This window comes from Cheilinus undulatus, linkage group 11 (assembly GCF_018320785.1).
Source record: "Cheilinus undulatus linkage group 11, ASM1832078v1, whole genome shotgun sequence".
NCBI classification, from domain to species: Eukaryota; Metazoa; Chordata; class Actinopteri; order Labriformes; family Labridae; genus Cheilinus; species Cheilinus undulatus.
Window position 1 is genome coordinate 22,457,284 of NC_054875.1, and position 26,709 is coordinate 22,483,992.

The 26,709-nt window shown below is 38.7% G+C and overlaps 2 protein-coding genes across 3 annotated transcripts; one reads left to right on the forward strand and one right to left on the reverse strand.

Annotated features, from left to right (window-relative positions):
* The first annotated feature begins 3,409 nt into the window (after positions 1-3,409).
* si:ch211-150o23.3 lies at positions 3,410-11,566 on the forward strand. Its single transcript, XM_041800453.1, has 8 exons — positions 3,410-3,844; positions 4,422-4,460; positions 4,542-4,850; positions 5,318-5,626; positions 8,088-8,402; positions 8,490-8,639; positions 8,724-8,796; positions 10,374-11,566. Exons 1-7 carry the CDS (start codon positions 3,814-3,816, stop codon positions 8,765-8,767), a joined length of 1,197 nt encoding a protein of 398 aa, XP_041656387.1. The 5' UTR covers positions 3,410-3,813; the 3' UTR covers positions 8,768-8,796; positions 10,374-11,566.
* Positions 11,567-15,393: 3,827 nt separating this feature from the next.
* Positions 15,394-20,628, reverse strand: LOC121517043 (emerin-like). Of its 2 annotated transcripts, none has more exons than XM_041798546.1 (7): positions 20,563-20,628; positions 18,212-18,310; positions 17,493-17,524; positions 17,127-17,152; positions 16,995-17,042; positions 16,834-16,896; positions 15,394-16,713 (listed from the first exon to the last, which is right to left on the reverse strand). In XM_041798546.1, exons 1-7 carry the CDS (start codon positions 20,570-20,572, stop codon positions 16,503-16,505), a joined length of 489 nt encoding a protein of 162 aa, XP_041654480.1. In that variant the 5' UTR covers positions 20,573-20,628; the 3' UTR covers positions 15,394-16,502. The 2 variants fall into 2 exon arrangements, with proteins under 2 accessions (XP_041654480.1, XP_041654479.1); XM_041798545.1 differs by lacking the exon at positions 20,563-20,628 and adding an exon at positions 18,469-18,666.
* Positions 20,629-26,709: the final 6,081 nt, after the last annotated feature.

The following is a 26,709-nucleotide window of genomic DNA, read 5'->3' on the forward strand; positions in this document are numbered from 1 at the left end:
CGTGGGTTGCACCCATGAAAAATGTGCCAAATCTTCTCTGCCAATGCCAAACAGCTTATTTTGCTGTTGCAATTGACTCTTGTTTTGAGCTTCTGGGACCCCCAGGTGCTGCCAATTAGGTGCCTGATTGGCAGCACCTGTGAGCATGGGCCCTGCTATAGTGGTCAGTAGATGTCTGCTTCAAGAATCAGCATGCCATGTTTGACTGATCTGGATAGGGCCTGTTGGTTGGGCAACTTCAAGCTGGTGTTCCGCAAGACCAAGTTGCAGCATTGTTTGGAGTGAACCCTAGTACCATCTCCAAACTGAAGGCCAAGTTCCATATAATGGGGAATGTCAGAGACAGGCCACGAAGTGGGCGTCCCAAGAAGACAACACCCCAAGAATACTGTTTTCTCACCCTGTCAGCAAGAGCTCTATCCTCCAAGACGACAACACTCACCCCCACAGAGCGGGGTTTATCAGAGACTACCTCCAGAATTTGGGAGTGGAGAGGATGGAATGGCCTGCCAGCAGTCCTGACCGCAGCCCCAATGAACAATTGTGGGATCAGCTTGGGTGTGCTGTTCATGCCAGAGTGACCAACACAACCACGTTGGCTGACTTGCGACAAATGCTGGTTGAAGAATGGGATGCCATCCCACAGCAGTGTGTGACCAGGCTGATGACCAGCATGAGGAGGAAGTGCCATGCTGTTATGACTGTGTATGGTTCTTCCACACGCTACTGAGGTTTCTGTTTGTTAAATGAATAAATTGTTAAATTGTCAATATGTCTTGTTTCTTCAAACTTCAAACTTCAATCACCAAATCCACCAAACACCCAACAAAAGTCAATGGCAGAATCAGCTGTTTGGCATTGGCAAAGAAGATTTGGCACATTTTTCATGGACGCAACCCACATACTCAGCTCTGCTGCTCATCCCACAAATGCATGATCCTTACAAATGTGGCATCAGTTTGTCAGGCTGGGGAACTGTGTTTCTGGGATATTAATAGGCAGTACAGGGGCTCCACAAGGAACAGTCCTGGCTCCATTCCTTTTCACACTGTATACGTCAGACTTCAAATACAGCACTTATACCTGCCACATCCAGAATTACTCGCATGACACTGCTATCGTGGCATGTATCAGAAATGGACAAGAAGCTGAATACAGGGATCTGATAAGTGCCTTCAGTGACTGGAGTCACAAAAACTGCCTCCTACTCAACACCTCAAAGACAAAGGAAATGACCATAGATTTCCGCAGATCCAAACCCGCTCTTCAACCAGTGAACATTTGTGGCGTGGACATCGAGGTACATCGAGTCTGCTGGGGAGGCAGTGTAAAACACAAGGATGCAAGGCATCTGAACAAACTGGTTAAAAAAGCTGGCTCTGTGGTCAGAATCAAGTTGAACTCATTGGAGGATGAGGTGTAGAGACACGCACTGAGCAAGGTGGAGGCCATTCTGAGGGACATGGATCATCCACTTCATATCTCCCTCGATGACCAAAGAAACAACGGTGGTGGACGGCTCCTCTCTCTTTGTTGCAGGACAGAAAGATATAGAAGATCTTTCATACCATCAGCAATAAGACTATATGATTCTACCATAAACAGATGAGACCCCAGACAAATTAATTTCCCTTTGGGGATAAATAAAGTTATTGTATTGTATTGTACACTACCTGGCCAAAAAAAAGTTGCCACCAAAAAAAGGTCACACACTCTAATATTTTGTTGGACCACCTTTAGCCTTGATTACAGCACACATTCGCTGTGGCATTGTTTTGATAAGCTTCTGCAATGTCACAAGATTTATTTCCATCCAGTGTTGCACTAATTTTTCACCAAGATCTTGTATTGATGATGGGAGAGTCTGACCACTGCGCAAAGCCTTTTCCAGCACATCCCAAAGATTCTCAATGAGGTTAAGGTCTGGACTCTGTGGTGGCCAATCCATGTTTGAAAACGATGTCTCATGCTCTCTGAGACACTCTTTCACAATTTGAGCCCGATGAATCCTGGCAATGTCATCTTGGAATATGCCCGTGCCATTAGGGAAGAAAAAAATCCATTGATGGAATAACCTGGTATATTCAGGTAGTCAGCTGACCTCATTCTTTGTGCACATAATGTTGCTGAACCTAGACCTGACCAACTGCAGCAACTCCAGATCATAGCACTGCCCCCACAGGCTTGTACAGTAGGCCCTAGGCATGATGGGTGCATCACTTCACCTGCCTCTCCTCTTACCCTGATGCAGCCATCACTCTGGAACAGGGTTAATCTGGACTCATCAGACCACATGACCTTCTTCCATTCCTCCAGAGTCCAATCTTTATGCTCCCTAGCAAACTGAAGCCTTTTTTTCCGGTTAGCCTTACTGATTAGTGGTTTTGATCCTTCTTAAACAGACTAACATCTTTTCCACGACCACAGGATGTGTCTTTCGACATGGTTGTTTAAGAAATGAGAAATTACTCATTACATCAGCTGGGGTTAAATAACTTGTTGCCAGCTGAAAGATAATTGCCCATGCAGTAATTATCCAATAGGAGGCTCGTACCTATTTGCTTAGTTAAATCCAGGTGGCGACTTTGTTTTGGCCAGGCAGTGTATTATTGTATTGTATCATTTAGACAAACATTTATGCAACATGGGAACAATTTGCTTGGGCCACAAAGAGCATTTGCAGAGATAACTATTAGAAAAGAAAATCTGAGGGACTTTGCAGATGCCTGATTTAAAATAAATAAATAAAATAAAATAACTAGCAGTGGCTCATAAATTCTATTTGCTGCTGTTAAGGGGTCCCACAAACACTTTCTGAATAATGTTTATATATCTGAAGGCAAAGCATTTGTGTTGAAATTCCCTGTTTATGAAACATAAATATGATAGAAAAATACAAGTTAAATATGTGAGTCTCATGTTTTGGTTGCACAAGGGTTTTGGTGGGCCTCAAAAGATTTTCAAGTCAGGAAAGGCTGGCATAGGAGCATATGCTCCAGATATCGCCAAACAAAATAGACTAAAGTGCACATAATGCAAATTGACCATCTGGCTTGAAGCCATTAGGATGGCAGTTAAATGACACAGGTAATAAATGAGACAGCAATAGAAGCCTTCCTAATAGACTGCTTGTCATTAAATATCTACAGATACCTCTATTCAAAATGTAGAAAATCAATAGGCAGGTGTAGAAACGAACATAGCAAGACATACATTTCCAAAAAATATAGAAAAGTTTTGAAGGTTACAAAATTTTAAGGAAAAGGGGTTAAAATGACGTGATAGAGCCCAGGTTTTTAGCTACGCCCATGTTCTGAGTGATGACCCTCCATAATGAGAAAGCTTAAGGTCTAAAAGCAGCTCTGCGGCTTGTGGTGACCTCTGTCTGCCGCAGGGAGAACGGCTCAGTCCCGAGCTGACTGTTGACGTGAGTGTGGCGTTATGACGGCATGTAGCTCTCCTTACGTTATCTGACCACTCCAATGGACATGTAATTGTAACAGCAGTCAGAGTCAGCGGCAGCGTCGCTGTATTTCGATACACAAATTTAACGCTTGTTGGTGTATTAGCAGTACTTTGTCCTGGGCAATGTCTATAGCTGCAGCAGACATCACGGCTGAAACTGCGTGTCATTTTGCTAAAGTTGCTAACCGTTAGCTTTTAGTTCAGTTTTAGTCTATCCAAACCGTTGTAGCACACAAGCTAGCTAATGTCTCGTGCGCTGACTAGCTTTAAAGGGCTGTTAGCATCATCACCACGACAACCGGCTGCATCCTTCCCAGCCGGCCGACTGATGGAAGGCTGAGGGGAACCATGCTGAGATTCCTCCATATCCTTTTAACAGGTAACACTAAGCCACAGCTACCATTAATGGTTAGCTAAGCCTGTTTATCAGCTAGCTCCGAAAAGGGACCAGCAGCATAGCTTATTATGCCACCCGTGGTTATGTAACGGGATAACTTAAACCAGCAATTATTTGAGATTACTTAGCGACACTACCCTGTTTGCTAGCTAAATTGCCCGTAAACAATGAGGCTTACCTTTGAATTTGTGACTTCAAGAATGGCTATTGTAATTTATTACCCGTTAGCACGTTGTAAACATTTGTCTGAATACATTGGTCAAGTATCAGTGAACTTTTTTACCTGTGGTTATACATTATTTAAGAAAAGTAAGTTTATAATATTGAAGCTGCCTAATACAAGAGCCCTGTTAGAAACACAGTCCTCTTAAAAATATATTGCTCTGTGCGTTTGTTGTTACTGGGCATTTATAGTAGGGCTGCTGTTGCATATTGCATTAGTTTTGGAGATATGCAGTATGTGCTTTAGCAAATAAGAGACTTTGTGCAGCAACCTTCTATTGTTGATGTTTAGTATGCATTTGTGTTTTTTTTAACAATAAATGTAATTTTATCCTAGGCCTTTTAGGTGTTCTGTGGGATGGAGTTGATGCTTTTGGTAAGCTTCAAACTGATTTAAACCTTAAACATACAAAATGGTTCCCTCATTTTCTTTAAGTCGTTAATATCTGCTCCACAGGAGGGGTCAGGCTAGTAGATGGGGAGACCAAATGCTCCGGCAGAGTTGAGGTGCGCCGCCATGACCGATGGGGGACTGTTTGTGACCATGGCTGGGATCTGCGAGAGGCTGATGTGGTGTGCCTGGAGCTGGGCTGTGGCTTAGCTGAATCTGCCCATCATGGTGCTTCATTTGGTCCAGGCAAGGGAGAGATATGGCTGCGTCATGTCCAATGCTCTGGACATGAGTCCAGTTTGACTCGCTGTGCGGTTGTTCTCCACAGTGACTCCCAATGCACCCATGAGAATGACGCAGGGGTGAAATGCTCAGGTGAAATTTCACTCTGTTAAATGTCCATTTTTTTTAACAAGAAATGAAAGATTGTTTACTTTAGTGTAGTTCACTGAAAGACTATGCAGCGGTTAATTAATGGTTAGATCATTTCAAGAATACCCTGTATTCTTGAATTTGTGTAAATACTCAACCATGTGTAAAGTAATGTGGGCTGTGTATTCCTAATATGATGATCTAGAAATTGTTATTCAGCACACAGAGGCACATATTGGTAGAACACAGATGATCTAAAACACAGGAACATACTCTATACATTCAAATAAATGAAATGTTGTGTAAATGTATTTTTGAAGTTTGTTGATAGACTGAGCAAAGAAACTATCTTAAGTAAAACTGATGCAAGAGGATGCAAAAGTAATAGTGTACAACACAAATAGCATTAAAGTAAATACTTTAAAAGTTGCTGTGCCATCTTTGTGAAAAACCTGTCTTTTTTCACATAGGAACTCTTTTAATGCCCACACTCACTCTGCTGTCACCTCACACTGTGTTCTCTCGCGGGGAGGCTGTTCGCTTCAGCTGCAGTGTCCTGCTGGGACATCACCTCAGTGACTTCCACCTGTACAAGCATGGAGTGTCCACTCCGCTTGTTACACAGAGAGCGGACCAGACCCAGATTGGAGTGGAGCTCACACTGTCTGACATTGAGACTTTCCACCAGGGCAGCTACAGTTGTCGATATAGGATCAAGGGTGGCTTCCCTTCTCAGCTTCTCAGCTCTCCTCCCAGCAACTCCATCAACATCACAGTGGGTGAGTCATACCTGCATTGTCTAATCCGTACTAATGCACCCCGGCCATTCCCATCCCACAGTGTCTGGCTGTGCAATCTTTATCAGACGTGTTATTCTCAGCCTGACTCAACACACTCCAGTCCTTGTATACAATGCAATACAATATAATACAAGAACTTTATTTATCCCCGAAGGGAAAGTCAATCATCTGGGAGTCTCATCTGTTTACTTTAGAATCATACAGTCTAATTGCTGATGGTATGAAAGATTTTCTAAATCTTTCTGTCCTGCAGCACAGGGATAGGAGCCGTCCACCACCGTTGTTTCTTTGCTCATTGAGGGAGATATGAAGTGGATGATCCATGTCCCTCAGAATGGCCTCCACCTTGCTCAGTGCGCGTCCCTACACCTCATCCTCCAATGAGTTCAACTTGATTCCGACCACAGAGCCAGCTTTTTTAACCAGTTTGTTCAGACGCCTTGCATCCTTGTGTTTTACACTGCCTCCCCAGCAGACTGCAGCATAAAACAGAACACTTGCCGCCACAGACTGATAAAACATCTGCAGCATCTTACTGAAAATGTCTATTGATGAGTCTTCTGAGGGAAAAGAGGCAGCTCTGCCCCTCTTTGTAGATGAAGTCTACATTTTTAGATCAGTCCAACTTATTATCCAGGTGTACACCTAAGTAATTATACGATGTCACCACCTCGATGTCCACGCCACAAGTGTTCACTGGCTGAAGAGCGGGTTTGGATCTGTGGAAATCTATGATCATTTCCTTTGTCTTTGAGGTGTTGAGTAGGAGGCAGTTTTTGTGACTCCAGTCACTGAAGGCACTTATCAGATCCCTGTATTCGGCTTCATGTCTATTTCTGATAAATGCCACGATAGCAGTGTCATCATCATCATAAATCAGGTTCTTTGAATTTTTCATAAAGCCAGGGTAGCATTAACTAGGGAAATACATTGATGTTTGTTAAAATTCCCATCACATGTAAACAAAAATAAGCAAATGTCATGCTATTTCCCAACCCTTTGTACGTGGCTGTGTAAGGGTTGCATTAAGTCTGTCCTCCCTGTCTGCATACCTATCTACCTGTGCACTGTCTGTAGTTTTCCGCAAGCTTAGGCAAGCAAACTAGTTGTACAGGAACAACGGAAAGTTAGCAGTAGTATGTGTAATGACATTTTCTTAAGAAAAATGTCTTTCACTCTTCTGTTTTTACTGCATCACATTCTTTTTTTACATGAAGAACACCGTGAACACAGGTGGCATAGTGTGCTGGGTTGCTGGATTGCAAATGTTAGGAATACAAACAGAATCAGGTAATAGTCAGATATCAGATATTTTTTTTCTGATATCAAGTATATTTCCCAAGCCCATTCTTGAGAGAATCAAGGCTTTAAAGATATGTAAAACCTCTGGTATTTGTTTATGCATGTCCAATGAAAAAAATCAAAGCATGCATGCTGTTTTTTATTGTTCTCAGAACATGAGCCCTTATGCAGCCTGTGCAGATTTCTGAATTGTTTAGTTTAGAGTCTGCTCCGCCCTTATTGGTTTCTTTTATGAGGTTTGACAAAATATCTTGTTGCCAGGCTCCTTCACATTTGAAAAAGCTGAAAATAACCTGCAGTTCGACTAAGTTTTATTTATATTTAATTGATTCGATTCAATTGAAAAATTGCCTCATTGAAGGAATAAAGACAAAGATCCAGTGAAATGTATGAGAACAAATTGAAACCTCTAAAACCCGTCATATTTGTCTAAAATATCACTGTCTGATTCTAGGGATGTGGGCTAATGTTAGCTGTTCTCCCATAGCACATTGACAAAGCTTTTTTGTTTTGTTTTGTTTTGTTTTTTTTACAAAAAGATAATAGAGATGTGTCCAATCGTCTTTAGTAGACCAGCATTAAAATGAAATTCTGAAATGATGTTTTGACTGGCTAGATAAAGTTACACAAAAGCAATGTCATCATTACATTCCTTAAAGTTATTATCAATAAAACATAGTTAAGTAACATTATAACTATTTTAAATTATCAGAAAATCACACATTGTCAACATTTAAAATGTTTTCTCTTACCTGCGAGCATATGTAAGTAGTTTAACTTTTGTGATTGTCAATAAGTTGAATTGCCAGTGTGGTTGCTCACAGTGTTGAATCTAAATAAGCCCTTTTTCAAGACTTGGTCTGGGCAAAAGTTTGTCTAACTTGAAATAACCTAACAACATTTGCTATGAGAGGAGGCTTTCTTGTGGGCCATTGGACCAATCAGAGTTAACAAAGGGAGGCCCAGGTTCAGGTCCAGCCTGTGGCACGTTACAACGTGCTGTGACTCTCTCTTCCTGTGTCCGACTCTATCAACTACCCTCTACAGAAATAAAGGCATAAAATGCCCCCCCCCAAAAATGTATCTTTAAAAAAAACTCTGACTCACCCTGAATAACTTCTTTTTAATGTGATTACAGTGGAACTCCTGACGCCTCAGCACTGGTACAACACGTCGGCTGAGGCTCCCCCTGGTTCCGTCCTTAAAGGCCACAGCTTTAACATCACCTGCTCCACCCTGCAGCAGTATCCTGGAGGCTCCTTTCAACTTCGTCTGATCCGTTCTAATGGCACAGTGCGCCAGTCTCTGCCTGCTCTCACCCCGTCCGTCACTTTTACCTTCTCAAACGCACAGAGCTCCAACGAGGGCTACTACTACTGCCTGTACCGGGTGCAGCTGGGTGGACGCACCTTTGTCTCCAGAGAGAGCCAACCCCTGCCTATAGCCATTAGAGGTAAAACAGCTTATAAAGACGGATCTTGTACAGATATATAGGAATCAAGTGTATGAATAACTCATAGATAACTCCTCTGACCCTCAGACCCAGATCCAGTACTGAGTCCAATGGTGATCAGCTGGCTTGTGTCTGGAATAACGTTCGTCGTAGCTGTCATTATTATCATCATTGTAGCTAAGGTGCTGTGTAACAAAGAGAAGAAGCCTTCTGAGCTGGAGAGAGAGACCAGAACCTGTATGTTCATTTTTCAATTAAAGACAAAAGAAAAAAATGGATTTGTCTGTGAGCCCAGGATGACAGATCTGCTTCTGTTTACAGGTGTGGACAACACTTATGTTGCCTTATCAATTAACAAGTTATGACCAGGTCTGCAGGCAAAGGACACCTAAAGGTAAAGGAACTCATACTTCGCATGTAAAGTATTGTTATAAAATGGTAGATAGTGTTACATCTTTTACATCAATCCAGGTGTATTTAGGTCATAATGCAATCAAAGCCAAACACTGTACACAGGATCTCCATTTTGCTGACTTTTTATTGCAGCTGGCCCTAGTTATGACTTTGTGTGATTTCTTAAAGGTGGTAAGTAATCATTACAAATATTAGTTTAATTAGGATGATTATTTTACCTCGTAGAGATCAGATTAAATTTATTAAACATTTATTAACATGTTATCATTAAAAATGCACCAAAGGTAGATACTGAATACTTCATGAACAGTCTAGCAGAAGTCAGTGTTTGTTTTTATCTTCATAATACTTTTTGTCTTTGTTTCAAAGGAGCTTTGCAATTGGATGCATTTAAATTTTAATTTATTGTCCCTCCTCTGGAAATGCCAGAGGATGATGTCTAACAAAATGCACATCTTTAATTTGCCCCTGAGGTGATATATGGCCTTGTCCACACATAGGTGGGTACTTTTTGAAAACAGAGGTTTTGATGTTGTGCAATTTGATCTTCCATACATATGCAGTTGGCTTTTTGGGTCACTGAAAAAGCACCGTTTTGAAGGCTGGGTGAAGAGTTTTAGAAACTGTGTACACAGAATTTGTGTGTAGATGGGGAATGGATGTTTGGGCTTGTAACATGACAGTGTGCGCTGGCTTCTTGACCAATGCTAAATTTGTGTTGGTGTTAATGTTGCTAACTTGACTTTTGATATGCTTAGACATCTACACAAAGTTGCTCTCCCACTATGTGGATGAACAGAGACACCTGACTGCTGGGCTATGGCATCACTGCAGGTTTAAACAACACTCTAAAGACACAAACCTTGCTGTGAACATCAGCACTTCTGGATTAGAGTGAGCTAGATTTATTTATAGGAACGATAAATCCTCATAGAATACCTGTGCTGTTGACATGACATGCTCTTTGACCACATGACAGTTTTTTCATATGAAAGGAGAAAGAAACCTGCCATTTACAAGAATACCCGCCTCCATGTGGACAAGGCCAAAGACTCCCATCCTGCTAAAATTTCCTTTAATGTACAAAGCAGAAAGATAATGTTTTTATGTCGTTTTTCTAACAGTTACGGTCATATTTGGGGTAGCTTTATATAAAGCTACTGACTGAAATCACAAGATGATATACACCTACAACCTTTGTATAGGTAAAAAGTTGGTTGCAAAAAAGCAGCAGCTGTTAGGTGTACTTGTGAGCCAGCACTAAATTGGTGGGACACAACAGATAAACACTAGCTAAGGACATTGAATCATCCCTCATTATTTGCTGATGGGTTGATGTAACGGTTGTAAACAGGGCCAATATCTGCAGATTCTGGTGTTTATCAATACATGGGCATATCTATAGTAGTAACACTGTTATATCTAAATTATAATACACAAAAACTCCCAGTGATTAGATTTAATTGTATATAGATTATTGTAACATCTACAGTGACTGTGTTCTTAAAGGCAACCTGACTGAGTAAAAATAAAGCATTTTTATTCTATTATTGACAGGAGGCTAGCTGTGTGTCCATTGTGGATTCATTCAGAAGCTGACGTAGCCCTGAACAAAACGGCTCAGCCAGTTCTTCCTCACATCTCTGGATAAGACATCTCTAGGACCTCCTGCAGTACAGTAAAGATGAAGAACACTTTTAACTGGACTCTAATGCTAACCCATCCAAGACTGTGCTGTAATATTCTAGTGTTCCTGGTGGAAAACAAGGTTTTCTTTCTTTCCAGGCTTTCAGAACTGTAATACAGTGAGATGTTAATTCTTCGTTCGAGATGAGAGTGCCAAGAACAGCTGTGCTTGCTGTTATAATTTTCAAGTAGTTATCTTGAGATCTCAGTTTGTTAATTTAACTGTAATGAAAAAAGAATCAAAACAATTTATCACAAAAAAGTTGACCTTTTCTCAACATCAAAGGGTGATTATGTGAAACGAGGTATGAAGTACAGTTTTCTCTTTGATATCAGAGCTTTTCCTTGGTTGGAGAGGGCAGATTTAATTTTACTTCTTAAAAATTGTGCCTGTAGTAGACCTTGTTTGTATTCATAATCCATATAACATAGGGATCAGTTAATATTACTCCTTAATGACTTTCTCAGACTGAATCCATTGCTACTGCGTAGCTGGCAGACACCTTGTTAGTATTGTGGCATGATGGTTCTCCTGATAGATATTACTAGTAATGAGAGAAAACATCCTCAGGTTTTCCTGTGAAATTAGTTGGTATCGTGTTTTGTGATAGCATTAAAAATTAACTGGTGTTCTCAAGATAACAGCATAGTTTAAAAAAGTAAGCACAGCTGTTTTTGACTGACCAACACTACAAACATTTCCTTCTTAAAGTCCATTTAAGACTGACTTTAAGTTGACCTGAAGACTGCCCTGACCCTGGGTGAGTGAAAAACAACCATAAAAAGTTACAACTGTGGACACTGACTCTGGTTCCTCAGGTCTCTGTGTGTATATGCAGTTAAAACATTATTTTTATTTATTACCCAGTGACAGAAATGTTAAGTTCCTCTAGCTTATTACTATGTATTATCTTCTACAGATCAATGATCCTTAAAGGATTAGATGTTTTTGTATTTTATGTCTTACCCTACTATGCATCTTAAGTCATTTACATTATGTAAAGTATTGCACTTAAAAAGTGTAAGTAGAAGATGTAGTTGATTAAAATGCTGCTGTTATCGAAGCTGCTGGCTTCTTTCAGTTTTGTTTGACAAAGAGCTGATAATTGTACTGTGAGCTGCTTTACAGCATCAGATTAAACTCAGGACAGGGTTCCTGCAGATCCTTGAAAAGTCTTAAATAGTCTGACATTGCACATTTGAAAGTTAAGGCCATAAAAAAGCCTGAAAGTCTGATTTTACCAGTAAGAGGTCTTAAATTCTAGTAGGCTCTTTGAGTAAGATGTGTCCTTATTTAATCTTTGTTTTCTAGCCAAACGTATACAATTTTGATCATCTTTCACAAATTGTTGCATACATTTTCTCCATATTTGAGGAATTCTGAGTTTGATGTTCTAAATTTCCTGGTGAAGGACCCCAGACCCCTCTCTGATTTAGAGTGACTCACTGTGATTTAATAAACATGGTGCTGTTGTGAAATAATAGTCCACTGCAGTAACATCTGGGCTACCAGGTTGGCCACCTAAAAATTCTTGCAGTCCACCCTTATTTTAACAGGTCTTCCCTGACAAAAAGTATTACTCTTCTTTTTAATAGTTGAACTGTTAAGAATCAGCTTAACCCACCTGCTCAGCACCAAAAATATTTTAGAATTAATGTCAATATACTGTATATTGATAGAATAGAGGCATTAAATGTGCCAGAAGTAATCAAAATTTGGCTTTTATGACCCAAAACAATTATTTTGCCCTATACTATTTGATATTTTGTAAACAGAGCATTAAATCAGGAAATTCAGTCCTTGTCCGGTGTACCAAGAAATCTCACAGCTCTGATTTTTTAAAGTTCACTGTGCAAAAAGTGGTATTAATTTCTCAGTTCAGGTCAAATGTCTTCAATTTTAGTTTTAAAACCCTGTAAGAATAATAATGATAACAATGTTAGTTTATATAGCACCTTTCAAGAACAGCAAATTCACAAAGTGCTTTACAAAGAGATTAAAGAAACAGGCAATGATACAAAGGTCGGTGAAAGAATACACAGTACACAAAATGGATCAAGCAAAGGCCAGACCAAACAAGTGGGTCTTAAGTTGTTTTTTAAGGAATCAGCTGTATCTACTGATCTTAAACCCAGTGAAAGAGAGTTCCAAAGAGTTGTAACAACGATTTTAAATGCACAGGCTCCTTTGGTTTTTAGTCTGGAGAGTTGAACAACCAACAGCCCCTGATCAGAGGACCAAAGAGTCCTGCTGGGATTGTAAGGTTAAAAGTCCAAAAAGGTTTGCTGGTGCTTGACCATGCAGGGCTTTAAAAGTGAACCTAAGAATCTTGAAATTTGTTCTGAATGTATGGGAGGCCAGTGGAGAGAATACAGAATTGGTGTAATGTGTGACCTTTTTGAAGACTTGGTAAGTAGTCTGGCTGCAGTGTTTTGAACTAATTGTAGATGATTTAAAGATATTTTACTGAGAGGTGAAAAGTGAGTTACAGTAGTCCAAACATGAGGAATGTGTGAATAACAATCTCCATCTGACTTGTGGAAACAAAATGTCTCAGTTTAGCGATATTTCTGAGTTGAAAAAAGCAAGAACGGACCAGATTATTGACATGTTGGTCTAGAGCAGTAGTTCTCAAATGGCGTGCCAAGGCACGCTAGTGTGCCTTAAGGCAAGTCTAAGTGTGCCGTGGGAATTTGTACCATATGTTATTACTACAACTTTATGGCAAGAACTGTTGCCAGGCCTGCCCACAGATCTGGGTGGACCCCTGAAAACCCCCAGATAATGGGACCACCGCTGTTGGGATTTATTGATGATATCGGTGTATGTGTGTTGGATCAGTAGCATTGGTGCTAGCATCCTGGCTAACAGTTACCTCATTAAGAGCTGAAAAGCATGACAAGCTATTATTGGGTTGAACTGGTGTTAAAGTTTTTAACCAAGTTAAACAATTTTTCTACCCATTTTTGGCACTTCTTTTGACAGTTTTTTCTTTTGCTACTTCTTATCACTACTATTGACCAATTTTTGCCACTTTTTTGGAAAGTTTTACCACATATAACCTTTTTTTAACTTCCTTTTTGCCACTTTTCGCACAATTTTGCTATTGCTTGGCCATTTTTTGCTACTTTTTCTCTCATCACTTTTAAACCCTTTTTACCACCTTGTAGTAATATTAGCCCTTTTTGCCACTTTTCTGGCACTTGTGATCTATTCTGCCACCTTTTTGCCCACTTTTGCCTTTGACCACTTTTTTGCCCACTTTTTTGCCCACTTTTGCCTTTTTTTCTTATCACTTTTATCCCATTTTACCACCTTTTTACACGATGAATCCTTTTAGGCCAATTATAACTCATTTTTGCCAGTATTTTGACACTTTCAACAAGTATTGACCAATTTCAACCCATTGGTTGGCCACTTATTTCCAATTTTCGCCCATTTGCCATGTTTTGTCATCACCTTTAACCCATTTTTGCCACTTTTTGCCAGATTTTGCCATCTCCATAATCCCCCAGTTGGCTGGACCCCAGAAAGCTCTCCCCTTTATCGCCCCTTATAGGCCACTTTGACTGTAACATTATTTAAAAAGTATATTTTGTATGGATTTAAATATGGTGTGCCTTGAGATTTTGACTTAACCTTAGGTGTGCCTTGGGTGAAAAAAGTTTGAAAACCACTGGTCTAGAGACAAGGAGTGGCTAAAAGAAACATAGAGATTGCAAAGAACAGTTTTTTCTCAAGTAGATAGGGTACCAAGTTTCTCTAGAATACACAGCACTAAGCCATCTAGGGCAGATCCAAGCACTTCAGTTATGTCATCGTTTAGCTGTATTAAATTATCTGCCATCCAACTGTCAATGGCACTCACACAACGGAGTAGTATTGACAATTTTGAGGTGTAAAAGATACATGTAATTGGATGTCATCTGCATATCAGTGATAGGCTATGTCTTAACAGTTACTGGGCCAAGGACCAAACATTGGGGAACTGTACAAACCGAGAAGGAGTTAGAAGAGGTGTGGTTGTTAACAGTGACTAGGAATGTTCGGCCTGATAGGTAAGAAGAGAACGAGTCAATGGCTAAGCCAGAAATACCCACCCACTGCTTTAACCTATTAACTAACGTATCATGATCCACAATGTCAAAGGCTGCACTGAGATCCAGGAAAACCAACACAGAACATTTTCCTTCATCATTACAAAGAAGTCATCCAGGATGTTATGAGTGTTAAGGCAGCTGTAAGTTGTTTGGCAACTACTTTTTATAGAATTTTAGCAGTAAAGAGTCATTTTGAAATAGGCCTATAGTTTTGGGGCAAAGAGGGGTCCAGATTTGTTTTTGGAGAAGTGGTTGTATGGGAGCATGTTTAGAATATGAAGGAACATGACCAGATTCTAATGACTTATGGACAATTAAAAGGATGGATGCACCAATGGAATCTATTACAGATTTTAGCAGATGCGTGGGTAAAATGTCAAAGAGACTTGAAAAAGTTTTCATAGTTCTAACTTGATTCTTGGATGACTGAAGAGAACTTTTCCAGGATTGTTTGACAAGGTGGGCAGGGAACAGAGGAAAAAAAGATGGAGTAATTTGTGCTTGGATGTCATTGATCTTGCTAAAAAAACAAAAACAAAAAAAGGACAAATCTATTGCACTCATCATCACAAGAAATTGAAGGAGTGGGTGATGAAGCAGAGACAACATTATCTATAGTTTCAAACAGGAATCTTGGATTATGTCTGTTCTGTGCTACAAGATTACCAAATTAGTTCACTCTAGGATCCTTACCCTGCAATCAAAGGAAAGAGATTTAATAAAATGCAGAATTCACAAACTTTTATACACACTTTTTAAAAAAAAAAAAAATCACTAGAAGTCTCAAATGTCTAAATATTAAAAACTCTTTTATAGTTTGAATATGAAATGGTTATACAGAACACGTCACAATATCAGACTCCAGAGGATGCAAAGATGGAAATATGCTACATGTTTAAATTGATTTGATTGATCAAAGTGTTCAAGGGTACTGACAAATACCCACATACACTCACAAAACCAATTATTTCTTAAAGCAAAAAAGCAGAGGCACTTGGATTAAACCTTCCCCAGAAGTATTTCAATATAATTATTTCTGTCAATCGATAAGAAAGAAGCATTGCTGCACCCTGACATAACACAAACCAAAAAAAATTGTTCAATAAAATGCAATGTGCTTGTATTTTTTTTTACATACTCTTACTACTTGGTACAAGTACAGTAAAACTTGGGAGAAAGGGAAATTTGGGAAGATGTTGAAAAACCTCTTAAACTGAACAGTAGATTTTATAATACTGCTTCAAAACTTTTTTTTTTTACTTCTGTTTTATTTTTTTTAGAGTGACTTAAACTACTCTAGGAGTAGTTTAAAGTCAAGTGAAATCAGGTCTTCTTAAAACCAAAAACTATAAAATCTTAGTACAAATTTTTAAGTAAAGTAATTTGATATTGCTTGTTCTGAAAAGTATGATGTAGGTAATAACAGAAGTATAACCTTACAATATAGATCAATTTACTGTTAATTGAAGCTCAGCATTAAAGCTAGCCACATTACAAAGGAATTGTTTGATTTAGCATTGTAGTGTCTAATGCTTAATGTGCCAGAAACCTTTCATGAGACTTACTATTCATTCAACTCCTTATAAAAATGGCACACTAACTCTCAGAGCAGCATCATATGTGGAGTGATCTGTCTCTCACTATAAATATATTTAACACTGAGAGCAAAACACAGTCAAGGGTACTGGGCAGAAATCAAAGCCTTCAGAAATCAACTTAAAAGCACATGAATTTAAGTACAAGCTAGCAAATAAACTGCAATTACAACGCACACAAATACCTTAAAAAGCACAAAACCCCTTATGTCTGAATAAAAAAATTAATCAAAATACATTCCTTATATTAAAATGCATAATAGTGTGAAACAGCTCTATAAACTGAGCATGAGTGGAACTAAAATCATTCAATTCCTTTAATGGATTCATTCGTCTCCATACTGGAAAACACAATGTAGAGAAAGACGGCCACAGCCACAAAGAACACAAACTGAACCCAGAGGGGGATGAGGCGAGAAGACTTGGGCTTCTCCGCAGCCTCTTGAACAGGTTTTGAGGGTGTTGATTTCAAATAGGAAGATCTGTAAGTGGATGGGGAGTCATACATGTAGGGTCTGAAAAAGGAACATAGGCACGTTAAAGTCTACATCAGAGGCTAGCTAAATTAGTACCTAGCCTGATATCTCTGTGGGCTAAAGGAAAATTTAAGACAGATTTTGTATAAACATACTTACCCATCAACGTAATCTCTTCCTCTGTATTCAGGCTGTGATCGTGTGTAGCTGGAGTACTTTGTTCTTTAAAAAGCAACAGAAACAAGCCAGATTTGTTACCACTGGTATACTCCTCAGCATATTAAACTGCTCTTCCGATAAGTCGTGGAATTATGGCTTACTCATGTTCCCTCTCAGTCCACTCTGGTCTGGACCTCAAGTACGACCCACTATAAAAAAAAGATCAATAAATCAGACTCTTTTTCTTAGTTATTAAAAAAAAAAAACACTAAGAGGATTGTTAGAGAGCAGACCTGTCTCCTGAACCGTCACTCCTCACCTGCAAATAAAGATAAGTGAAACTGTAAAACAGTGTTGAGGTACACAATGCAAATGTGCCACACAACCTCATCAGGGACAATATTTAAATGAAATTTCATGGCATATTTGTATCTCTTGCCCCTATAAATAAGATTAGAGAATAGGAGAATAAATATATGCCATGAAAATGATTCTAAATATCAATCTGATTGAACTAGTTATTTTTGTCTGGCAATTCATATGTATCTGCTAAATCTAGGTATGCCGAGGTTTGTATATTCTTATTTCACTCCTGCCAAACTCACATTTTACCAAGAACATTGTGATAACAAAACAGGGTGTCGGACAGAGATACTTACAGGTGTCTTGTAGACATAGGTGACTTCCTCTTCTAAAATAAAATCACAAACATACTTAGGGTTATCATAATATCAGATTTTTAAACTACATATGACACTAAAAATCAAACAATATCAATACCCGTTTGGATACAATGCCAATAATATTTCTGGCTTTCTTTAATAATGTTTACTCTTTTCACTTCCCTCCGCCACAGCTGCTCTCTTGTTTTTGCCCCTTGCAGCTTTGTGTTGCTGTAAGATAACCTATTACATTGGTTTTAATATAGAATGATTTATTGCTTGTTTTGTTGAAAAACACACAAGATGAGGAAATTTTAAAATAATCGCATATGAACTGATCACAATCCTGGAGGGAAAAATGCAGTTAAATTATTTCCCCAAATCGATGAGCCCTAATCCTGGAACTTAACATTGTTGTTAAATAAGTGTCAGTGGTTTAAATTATTTGGTAAAAATTCTTATTTAAGGAGGAAGTGGTAGGTCCTGAACCTACACCAGTTGACAGCCAAGCAGGACTCTTGTAAGTCTCAGTCTATGCTGGGGCTATCTTCCCCTCAGTCCTCTGAATAGTGAAACCACTAGCTGTTCCCTCTAAAGAAAATGAAAGGATTTTGCATTAGGGCCCTGGCTGATTTGTTATTCAGCCTGTTAATTATGTGTTATTATGTTTTTGTAGGTCGTGTTGTTGGATGGATAAACAACAAAAGGACACTTACCTTCTTCTCTGTAGTAAGTTCTGTCTGGTGATGGTTTCACTCTCTTCTCCTTGGCCATAGCCTCTTTTAGCTTCCTCTCATACAGACCTCTGGTGGAATCTATTTACACACAATATCGTATAAATGGTAAACATAAAACAACGAGAGCAAGCCAGTACTACAGGAGTAACGTCACAAAGTAAGGCCCATTAAGGAAACTTGCGTGGACATTTATTCAAAAACGGGCGCAATGTGAACGTTAAATCTGAGCCACTCACCGACCACAGGCCCGTGTTTTATCCCGTATTCATCCAACAGGTCGGCTATTTCCTGCGCAGATTTACTACTGAGTGAAGGCATTTTGGTTCAGTTTGATTTATTTGCTGAAGTTTCTGTGTTTGATTAAGTTTTAGTGTCTAGTGTCTTCCAGGTTGTAGTTTCGGTTGCTAAAAAGAACAACAACTGCAGCACCTCCCACCGACTCTCTATCATGTCCGCGCGCTTGTTTTGTGTTTATGGGGCGCTGAGACGATTGCAACGGCTGTTTGAACGGGCGGTGACACTAGTATCCGCCCTCGTTTGTTTGGAAAGGTGAAGAAATCATATGCATCTACAGTCGATTACTACATCATATCCGTTTCCGTTTGGCTCGTTCCGCTCATATACGTTTTTTTTAAACAAACTTTATTGAATTTAAATGTATTAAACAAGCAAACCGGCATTTTTACCATTACAAAGACATTGCTTAAAGAACAGTGTGTGAATACATATTCGCTGATGAGCAGGTCTAAGATAAATTGATGACAGATTCATCTATATTAACATACAACATGGACAACTAAAGCATAAAGGAAAAAAGTGCAAAAGTCCTGAATAAATAGCAGAATCAAGTGTAGTAAACCAAGGTAGGTAAAATAACACTTAAATGTACAAGGGATGTTAGCCTGTTCTTTCCATTTCAGTGGGAAAGTCTTTAAGGATGTCAGAGCGTTTCTGTTTTAGCTTATTTCAGGAGTTTTAAAGATTTTAGGATTCAGCTCTGGATACATAAAATGGAAATGTTGCAATCTTCTGTTTAGTCCATTTATGAATATCTAACCACATACAACACTGCATGAAAAGAATACATGGTCTGTTGTTTCTGTATCATTTTTACATAGAGCAATTCCTTTGAAAGACAAATGCCATTTAAGATTTTAAAATGTGTTTCCTTTGCTTCGGTTGGTATAGGGAACTTTAAGTACATCTTACATTGTTTGCATACTGAGTTTTTATCAAACTTTTGAAGGATATCATTTTTGTTCTGTCTTCCAGGAAATACATTTTCAGTGAGGCAAGACCATATAAAAAGATTGTTACATTGATTGTCGAATAGTAGGATTCCTTTTATTGATGGTGGAGTCAAATGTGGTTGTATACTTTCATTTGTCATGACATTTTTGAAAAGAAACATACTCTCTTGAGGAATTGCCTTATGCAATATGACGAAGTCTGACTTTGAAGGTTTATTGCAGAATTGTTGGTAACTTAAAGGATCTACTAGACTTAAAGGTTAAGTAGATCTATAAACAACCATATATTCTTTTCATAATCTGCATAAAATAAGGATTTGTTCCTGTGTAGAACATAACTGTTGTTCCACATTATAATGTGATATGGCCAAAAGTTGTGCACATAAAACATCCTCCAATATAACAAAACCTGTTTACCTGATAGGGAAATGGGTAATTTATCAATCACAAAGTCTGCCATCAGAAGCAGATTGAGTGAATTTGATTGAATAAATGATTCAGAATACAGTACCAGAAAGAGTTGCTATGTCTGATCCATGATTTTATCCAGTTTATTTTAAGAGTTCCATTAAGGCAATCAAAATCAATAACTTTTAGTCCTCCATCTTTTATTTCTTTAAGCAAGCAAAGTTAAACCGTCTGAAAGGACTGATTTAAGCAAAGCCAAGCAGGACAAAGCACAGCACAGCAGAGCAGGGCAAGGCCAAGCAAAATGGGGCAAGACAAAGCAGCAGAGTGGCAATTAAATCTGTAATGAAGGAAACAGGTGAAAATCATAGACAAACCAGGTAAAATACCTCAAAGGGTAATAACACTCCTACATAATTATGTTACCTTGCTCAATCTAGGGCCCTGCAAGGGCAGACTTCCTAGGAAATTAATGATATTATTAGTGATAAGCCTACAATTAACTGCATAAAATCCTTATTTATAGCCTACATTCTCAATACACAAGTCTACAAAGCATGCATCATTCAGGGTCAATCAGGAGAAAGCTTCACCACATCTAAATGCACAAGAAATCATTAGATTTCTGACAAGGATCAAATCATCCAGTGTTTCTCCACAGCCTTCCCTTACCTGCACACATCAAGCAGTCCTGCCACACTGCTACCAAGATTCAAACAAAGAGAGGGCACACCTGACCTCATAAAGGCAGGAAACACTACCTGACCCTACCTACAGAGGGAAGTGTTTTCACTTTTTGCTTCAGCCCTCACAAAAGGATTTAATTAAAGACCCAGTAAAGTGAAAATAAATCTATATATAGTTTTTTTTGTATGACAGGTTGTAGTGTTATGAACCCCCAGGTCAAATTTCAGTCCAATAAAACATCCCTAAGTTTATAGAATTAAGCTTCAAAATCATGAAAAATGAGGCAGTAAAATCTGCTCCAGGATGGTGTGGGCATGTCTATTGAATGAGCCGAAGCCACGCCACTCAAGAAAAACACTTGAATTAGAAAAAATGCTATGATCTGAATTGAGGAAAGCAGTCTCATCATGCCTCTTGACTTTTTGTTGACCTTAGAACAAGAGACAAAGTCCGTTTTCTGGCTCAAATCTCAGTTATGATACTTTAAATGATCCATAGACCACTGTAGCTGATAGATTTGGCAAATTTACTGCACAATGAACAAAAAAAACAGCATTTAACTGACTGTTAACTTTCAATAAAGGCAGTGACATCAGCTAACAACAGACTGTATTGAGATGAACTGCTCTGTGATTTTATATCATAGTGTTAGAGGGGCGGGGTCATTCCCTACTGTGGGCTCATGACATCACAAGTTCACATATTGGCCCCGCCCAAGTCAAACCAAGCCAGGAAAGAGATAAAAACATTTGAACAGTCTCAATATAAAATTCAGTTACATGTAGATGTCAGCGTTTTCAGATGTTTCCAGCAACCACATTCCATCATATCTAGTGTGTTAAGACGCAAATTTTTGATTTCACTTTACAGGGTCTTTAAGGACGTTCTCTGGCATCCATTACCCCATCTTAGCTAAATGCCCATTCAAATTGCATGTAATCAACAAGTCTAAAGTGTAGAAAACACTTAAAAAACAGTCACATTCCTCTCAGGGCCATTGTGTTAGTGGGTATGATGTGAGCCAGATATGCTCTGTAGAACATGGCTAACATTAGCAGCTAGCTCCGCAGCAAGCCTTCATTTCTCTTTGCAGAATGTTGTCCTGCTTTGATATGTGGCCTCTATTCACCTCAGTTGAGTAGTTAATATGGAGTTCAACCCTCAGCAGCCTACATACCACTTTATTTCCACTAATTATTTACAAAACTGCCATAGTGCACTGTTCCTACAAACAGCCAACTGCTAAGCTTCTCATTTACATCCAGTGAAGTGCCAGGGGTAAGCTCTGACAGGAAGGCAGCAGCCATTTACAGAAACTACAGCGGTCTCTAGTGGCGAGGGGTTCGTTACAGTTTAAAATATCATTAGACCTGGATTTCAAGCCCGTGTTCATAAACAATGCTAGCCAACATGTTCAACCGACTGGTAAATCTTGCACCAAATAATTTTGAAAAACATAAAAATGAACGGTTTGACCATGTGCATCCCTAGTTTTCATGTTCAAGGCCTTCAGTAATGTAACGAAGGAACATTATGCAAAAATGTCCTCAACAGCAGCCAGCACAGTTTCAATCAACTTCGAGTGTCAGCTTGTCATTCCGAGCGACTGAATAGTTTTCAGAGCTCAAACTCAGCCTAATATGAAAGGACAGGTTTTTAACTCAATTTATTGATTTCTTTTATTTCAGGGCATTTTGCCCATAAAACAGTGGACACACTAGTAAATCAAAGAGACAGCACAAGGAAAAGTCTGCAGCTAAAGGCCAGACTTGAAGCAAGCCTTCTTGTTTGAACGCAGGCTAGCTTTAAAGATCTTTAGCCCAAGTGTAGCTAACCAGCTAAGAATGAGACCAATCAACCAAGGCCAATGTTGATTTATGTCAGTATTGATGGATAACAGAACTTAGCAAGCTCATACAAAGTTGATTCCTACACTAAGTTATATGAGAACATTACATATTTTAAATGGAAACGTTGATATCATAGCTAGCACAAGCTAACTACTAATCCATTTATTGATTCATCTTTGACTTACTTCAGGGCATTTTGCCCATAAAACATTGGGCATACAAAATGAATGGAGAGACAGAATACGGAAAAGCCTGCGGCATAAGTTCCAACAGCCAGACTTGAACCAGGGTGTCTTGCTTGAAAGCAAGCTGACTTTAAGTCCTAGGCCCCGGTTTAGCAAATCTGTCCATAAGACTTCTTCTAGAGACAGTGAGGAGGGGTTTCATTTACTTCCATTTACATGTGTGCATGAAAATTTTTTCCAGGAGTATCAGATTGTTCATTATTAAGTCCCTTTGGTTGTCTTTTAAATGTATACCAAAGACAACATTGTCTCTTATGAGAGGATCCAATGATGAAATCTTGATCGATGTCCAGTCCTGTAGATCCCAAAATGTTTTGGAAACACAATTTAAAAAAACAATGGTCTGTTGTTTCAACGTCTGTGTCACAGAAAATGCAGTCGTTATGACCAATATTAAATCATACTCTTAACTTTTCATTAGATGGATGGATATTATTCAGAATTTTAAAATGCACTTCTTTACTTTAGGACTTAAAGGATATTTGATATAGTTTGTTCTCCATTTTTTATATCTGATTCTGAAAACACTTGTACAATGGAGTTTCTGTTTGGTCTTTGGGGTACAGAGTACTAGTGATGTAATTTTTTACCAGATTGTTCATTTTCACTCCAGTCTGGAAGTCATGACCTTTTAATTTAAGAGAAGGTAGATTTATGGTACATGACTGTCAATATTTTATATTAAATGTTTGACTGAACTAGGTATTGCTTTGATTACTTTGTCAAATTCAGTACGAGTGCATGTTGTGTTATATTCCAAGCAAAAGTTTTCATAAGATCACCAAAGTCCATGGTCTTCAGATAAATGATTTACTGACCAGATATTTTTATCTATCCAATGTTGTAAGTATCTGTTGTTCAAAATCTGATGTGGAGAAAAGTTGTGTGTGTACGTGCGTTTACAACATAATAGTTGTTCAATTTGGAAGTCACATTTCAGGACAAACTCTAAACTACCTAGTTTTTTTAAAAGACCTTTGGGGATGCAATACCAGATGGAGTTTTGGTTCAGCAAAAAGGATTTTTACCAATTTAATTTAGCATTTATGCATTCAAAATCAATAGCTTGTAGGCCAGCATCTTTATAGTCTTTAACTAGTTCTGACTTCCTTATGCAATGAACTCTGTTTTTCCAGATGAAATCAAAGTTCAGTTGGTTAATGGCTATTATAAATTTGTTTGGAATAGCCACTGAGGATAAATGCATCTTACTAAAGATTCCATTATATTAGGGATTTTTTAACAGAAGATTTGATAGGGATGTTAGAGGCTTCTGTAAGGTTACAGTCATGAATGGCTATCAGTTCACATTTACTGCAATTCAGTTTTGAGCCTGAAGCTTTAGAGAACACTTCAACTAACTCAAAGATTTTGGGAATCTGTTCTAGATTTCTCAAAAAGATTGTGTTGTCATCAGCTTATTGACTTATAACTAATTGGTCTCCATTAATGTTTAATTTCTCAATGTCTAAATTCTTAATTGGCCATGCTAATAATTCTGCTTCCGATATGACTACCTTGCCTGACTCCTCTATTGATGGCAAAATGAGAGAGCAACACAGCTGGTTGTGCCTAAAAGGAGTCAATAATATTACAAAAATTAAGTCCAAACCCATACAGTCGTAAGACCTTAAACAAAAATGGGCGTTCTGGCATGTCATGTGCCTTGTAGAAGTCTAAGAATAAAATGAATCCTTTATCTTCTATTAGGTAATTGTAATCTAAGCGATCTTTTATCAGTCTTATGTTGTTGTGAATGGACCTATTGCTTTTAAATCCTGTTTGTGTTTCACTGATCAACTGGTCCAGCCCGTTGTTTAACCTGTTAATGTATATGTTGGTCAAAATCATATAGTCATTATTTAAAAGTGAGATTGGCCTATAGTTTTCTAAAAGTTTGCCATCTCTCCCAGGTTTTGGCTTTAGTATTATAATGCCTTGTTTTATGGTGGCTGGTAAAGATAAATTTGTTGTTACCTCTTTATAGACCTGAAAAAGAAGGTTTCTGATTGAGCTCCAAAAGTGTCTGTTAAAGTTAGTTGTCAACCCATCAGGGCCAGGGGATTAAGTCTAGTTCTTCTACAGTGAAGTCTGCTTCGCATTCATCTCTCATCCGTTTCTATGTTCCTTTTTAATATCAATGTTAACAACAGAAAACAAAATAACAGGGTAATGGGGGAAAATGGCATCGTTCTGCACTGGCTGTCAGCATACGACAATAAGAATCATGTGATTTAGTCCCTAATGCTCGCTCACATCACATGCAGTAAAGACAAGGTGTTAGCTTCATTTTTAAGGACTTTAACAGAAGGAGTGAGAATTAACAATTTCAAGGACTAAAATGGGAAAATGTGCCATGCAAGAGGAGCAACAAGTAGCCTGTGACACAGCCTGAAAAAGGATTTAAAGTTTAAGTCTCACCTCTGACAAAGCACATAGCAAATCACAATTTAAAATTTTACGGTGGCAACTGGGGTGGCCAATCAGATCTCTCTGGATACAACCTTGTCGGAAAGGGGAAAAGATGAATTTAATTTAGTGTGTCCCAGTCTAATCCTGCTTATCAGACCCTCTTATTTCCTGCTTTTCCCCTGTGACCCTCTCTCCTCAACTTCCTGCAGGATCTCATATAAATGCCTCCCCTTAGTTCCTTTGCCCCATAACTTCTGCTCCATACAAAAGAGTTGGTGTCTGTTTTACTTATTAGACTTGTCAACTGTACTTAATTTGCTTCTACACTTTTTGTAGCACTGTGATCTACTCCCTTATTCCTGTGAAACCCTGCAAGAGCTGGCTCAAAAGAAAACTGATGATGTCTAATAAAGTCTGTAGGCCTACAGAACAATGACTGTATCATATTAAGTGCCTATAAAAAGTATTCATCTCCTTGGGTGTTTTACCCTTTTATTGGTTTTTATAAATCAATCATGGTCGATATAATTTGGCTTTTTGACACAAAAAATATTACAAAAAAGCTCTTCAATGTCAAAGTGAAAACAGATTTCTACAAAGTAATCTCAATTAAATAAAAACATGTAATTTGAAAAAAAGTGACTGAATGAGTATTCTCCCCCTTCAAGTCAGTATTTGGTAGATGCACCTTTGGCTGCAAGCACAGCACTGAGTCCGTGTGGATAGGTCTCAGTCAGGCTTGCACATCTGGGAACTGCAATTTTACTCTTTGCAACACTGCTCAAGCTCAACAGCCCTGTTCAAATCCAGCCACAAATTCTCTATTGGACTGAGGTCTGGGCTTTGACACTGCCTCTCCAGAACATTCACCTTGTTGTCTTTAAACCAGTGGTTTTCAAAGTGTGGTGGGCCTCCCCTGAGTGGTGCCACAGGACTTCAGGGGAGGCGCTGACCCATAAACCAGAAAAAAAAGGTTGTTTGTTTTGCTAACTTTGCTGTGTGTGGGGCAAAATGGACAGATATATAGTGACTACAAAGACTATTCTAGAGTCAACTATTAAAGTTAGGATTTTCCTGTAGTGGTCCTGATTATGCTCAACATTGATGCTGTTTAATTTGCAAAGATGTACAAGCTAATGATAGCAAAAAGCTGTGTAAACCCTGGGGTCTTTCTGAGTCAGAGCACTAAGTCGGGGGAATTTTTTGATGGGAAGTAAAATAAATAAATGATCTTCTCCTAGGGGAGGCTCACTCGCCCACACTTTGAAAACCCCTGCTTTAAACCATTGTGTAGCCGTGTAGCTTTCATGCCTCATGTCATTGTTCAGTGCTTCGGATTTTTTTCGTATCATCCCCTGACTTATACTTCTCAATAATCTTTTCTCTAAGTTACTGGGAGTGTTCTTTTGACTTCATGGTGTAATGGTAGCCAGGAATACTGATTAACCAGTGACTGGATCTTCCTGACACAGGATTCTTTGTACTACAATCACTTGAGCGCACTCAGGTGATCCCTATCTCACTATTTAAGAGACAGCTAGCACTGATTGGCTGGACCACTGTGGAATTACATCAGTCACTTGAAAAAAGGTGAATATTTTTTGCAGAGTTATCAATTCATAATG

Bases quoted from the DNA above. Each gene is read 5' to 3' on its own strand.
- si:ch211-150o23.3 (XM_041800453.1), top strand. From the start codon at position 3,814: ATGCTGAGATTCCTCCATATCCTTTTAACAG. The intron at 3,845-4,421 runs GTAACACTAAGC...ATTTTATCCTAG, and splicing joins CCTCCATATCCTTTTAACAG to GCCTTTTAGGTGTTCTGTGG. The intron at 5,627-8,087 runs GTGAGTCATACC...ATGTGATTACAG, and splicing joins CTCCATCAACATCACAGTGG to TGGAACTCCTGACGCCTCAG.
- LOC121517043 (XM_041798545.1), bottom strand. From the start codon at position 18,550: ATGCCTTCACTCAGTAGTAAATCTGCGCAGGAAATAGCCGACCTGTTG. The intron at 17,525-18,211 runs GTAAGTGTCCTT...ATTTTATTTTAG, and splicing joins AACTTACTACAGAGAAGAAG to AAGAGGAAGTCACCTATGTC. The intron at 17,043-17,126 runs GTCTGCTCTCTA...TTTTTTTTATAG, and splicing joins AGTGACGGTTCAGGAGACAG to TGGGTCGTACTTGAGGTCCA.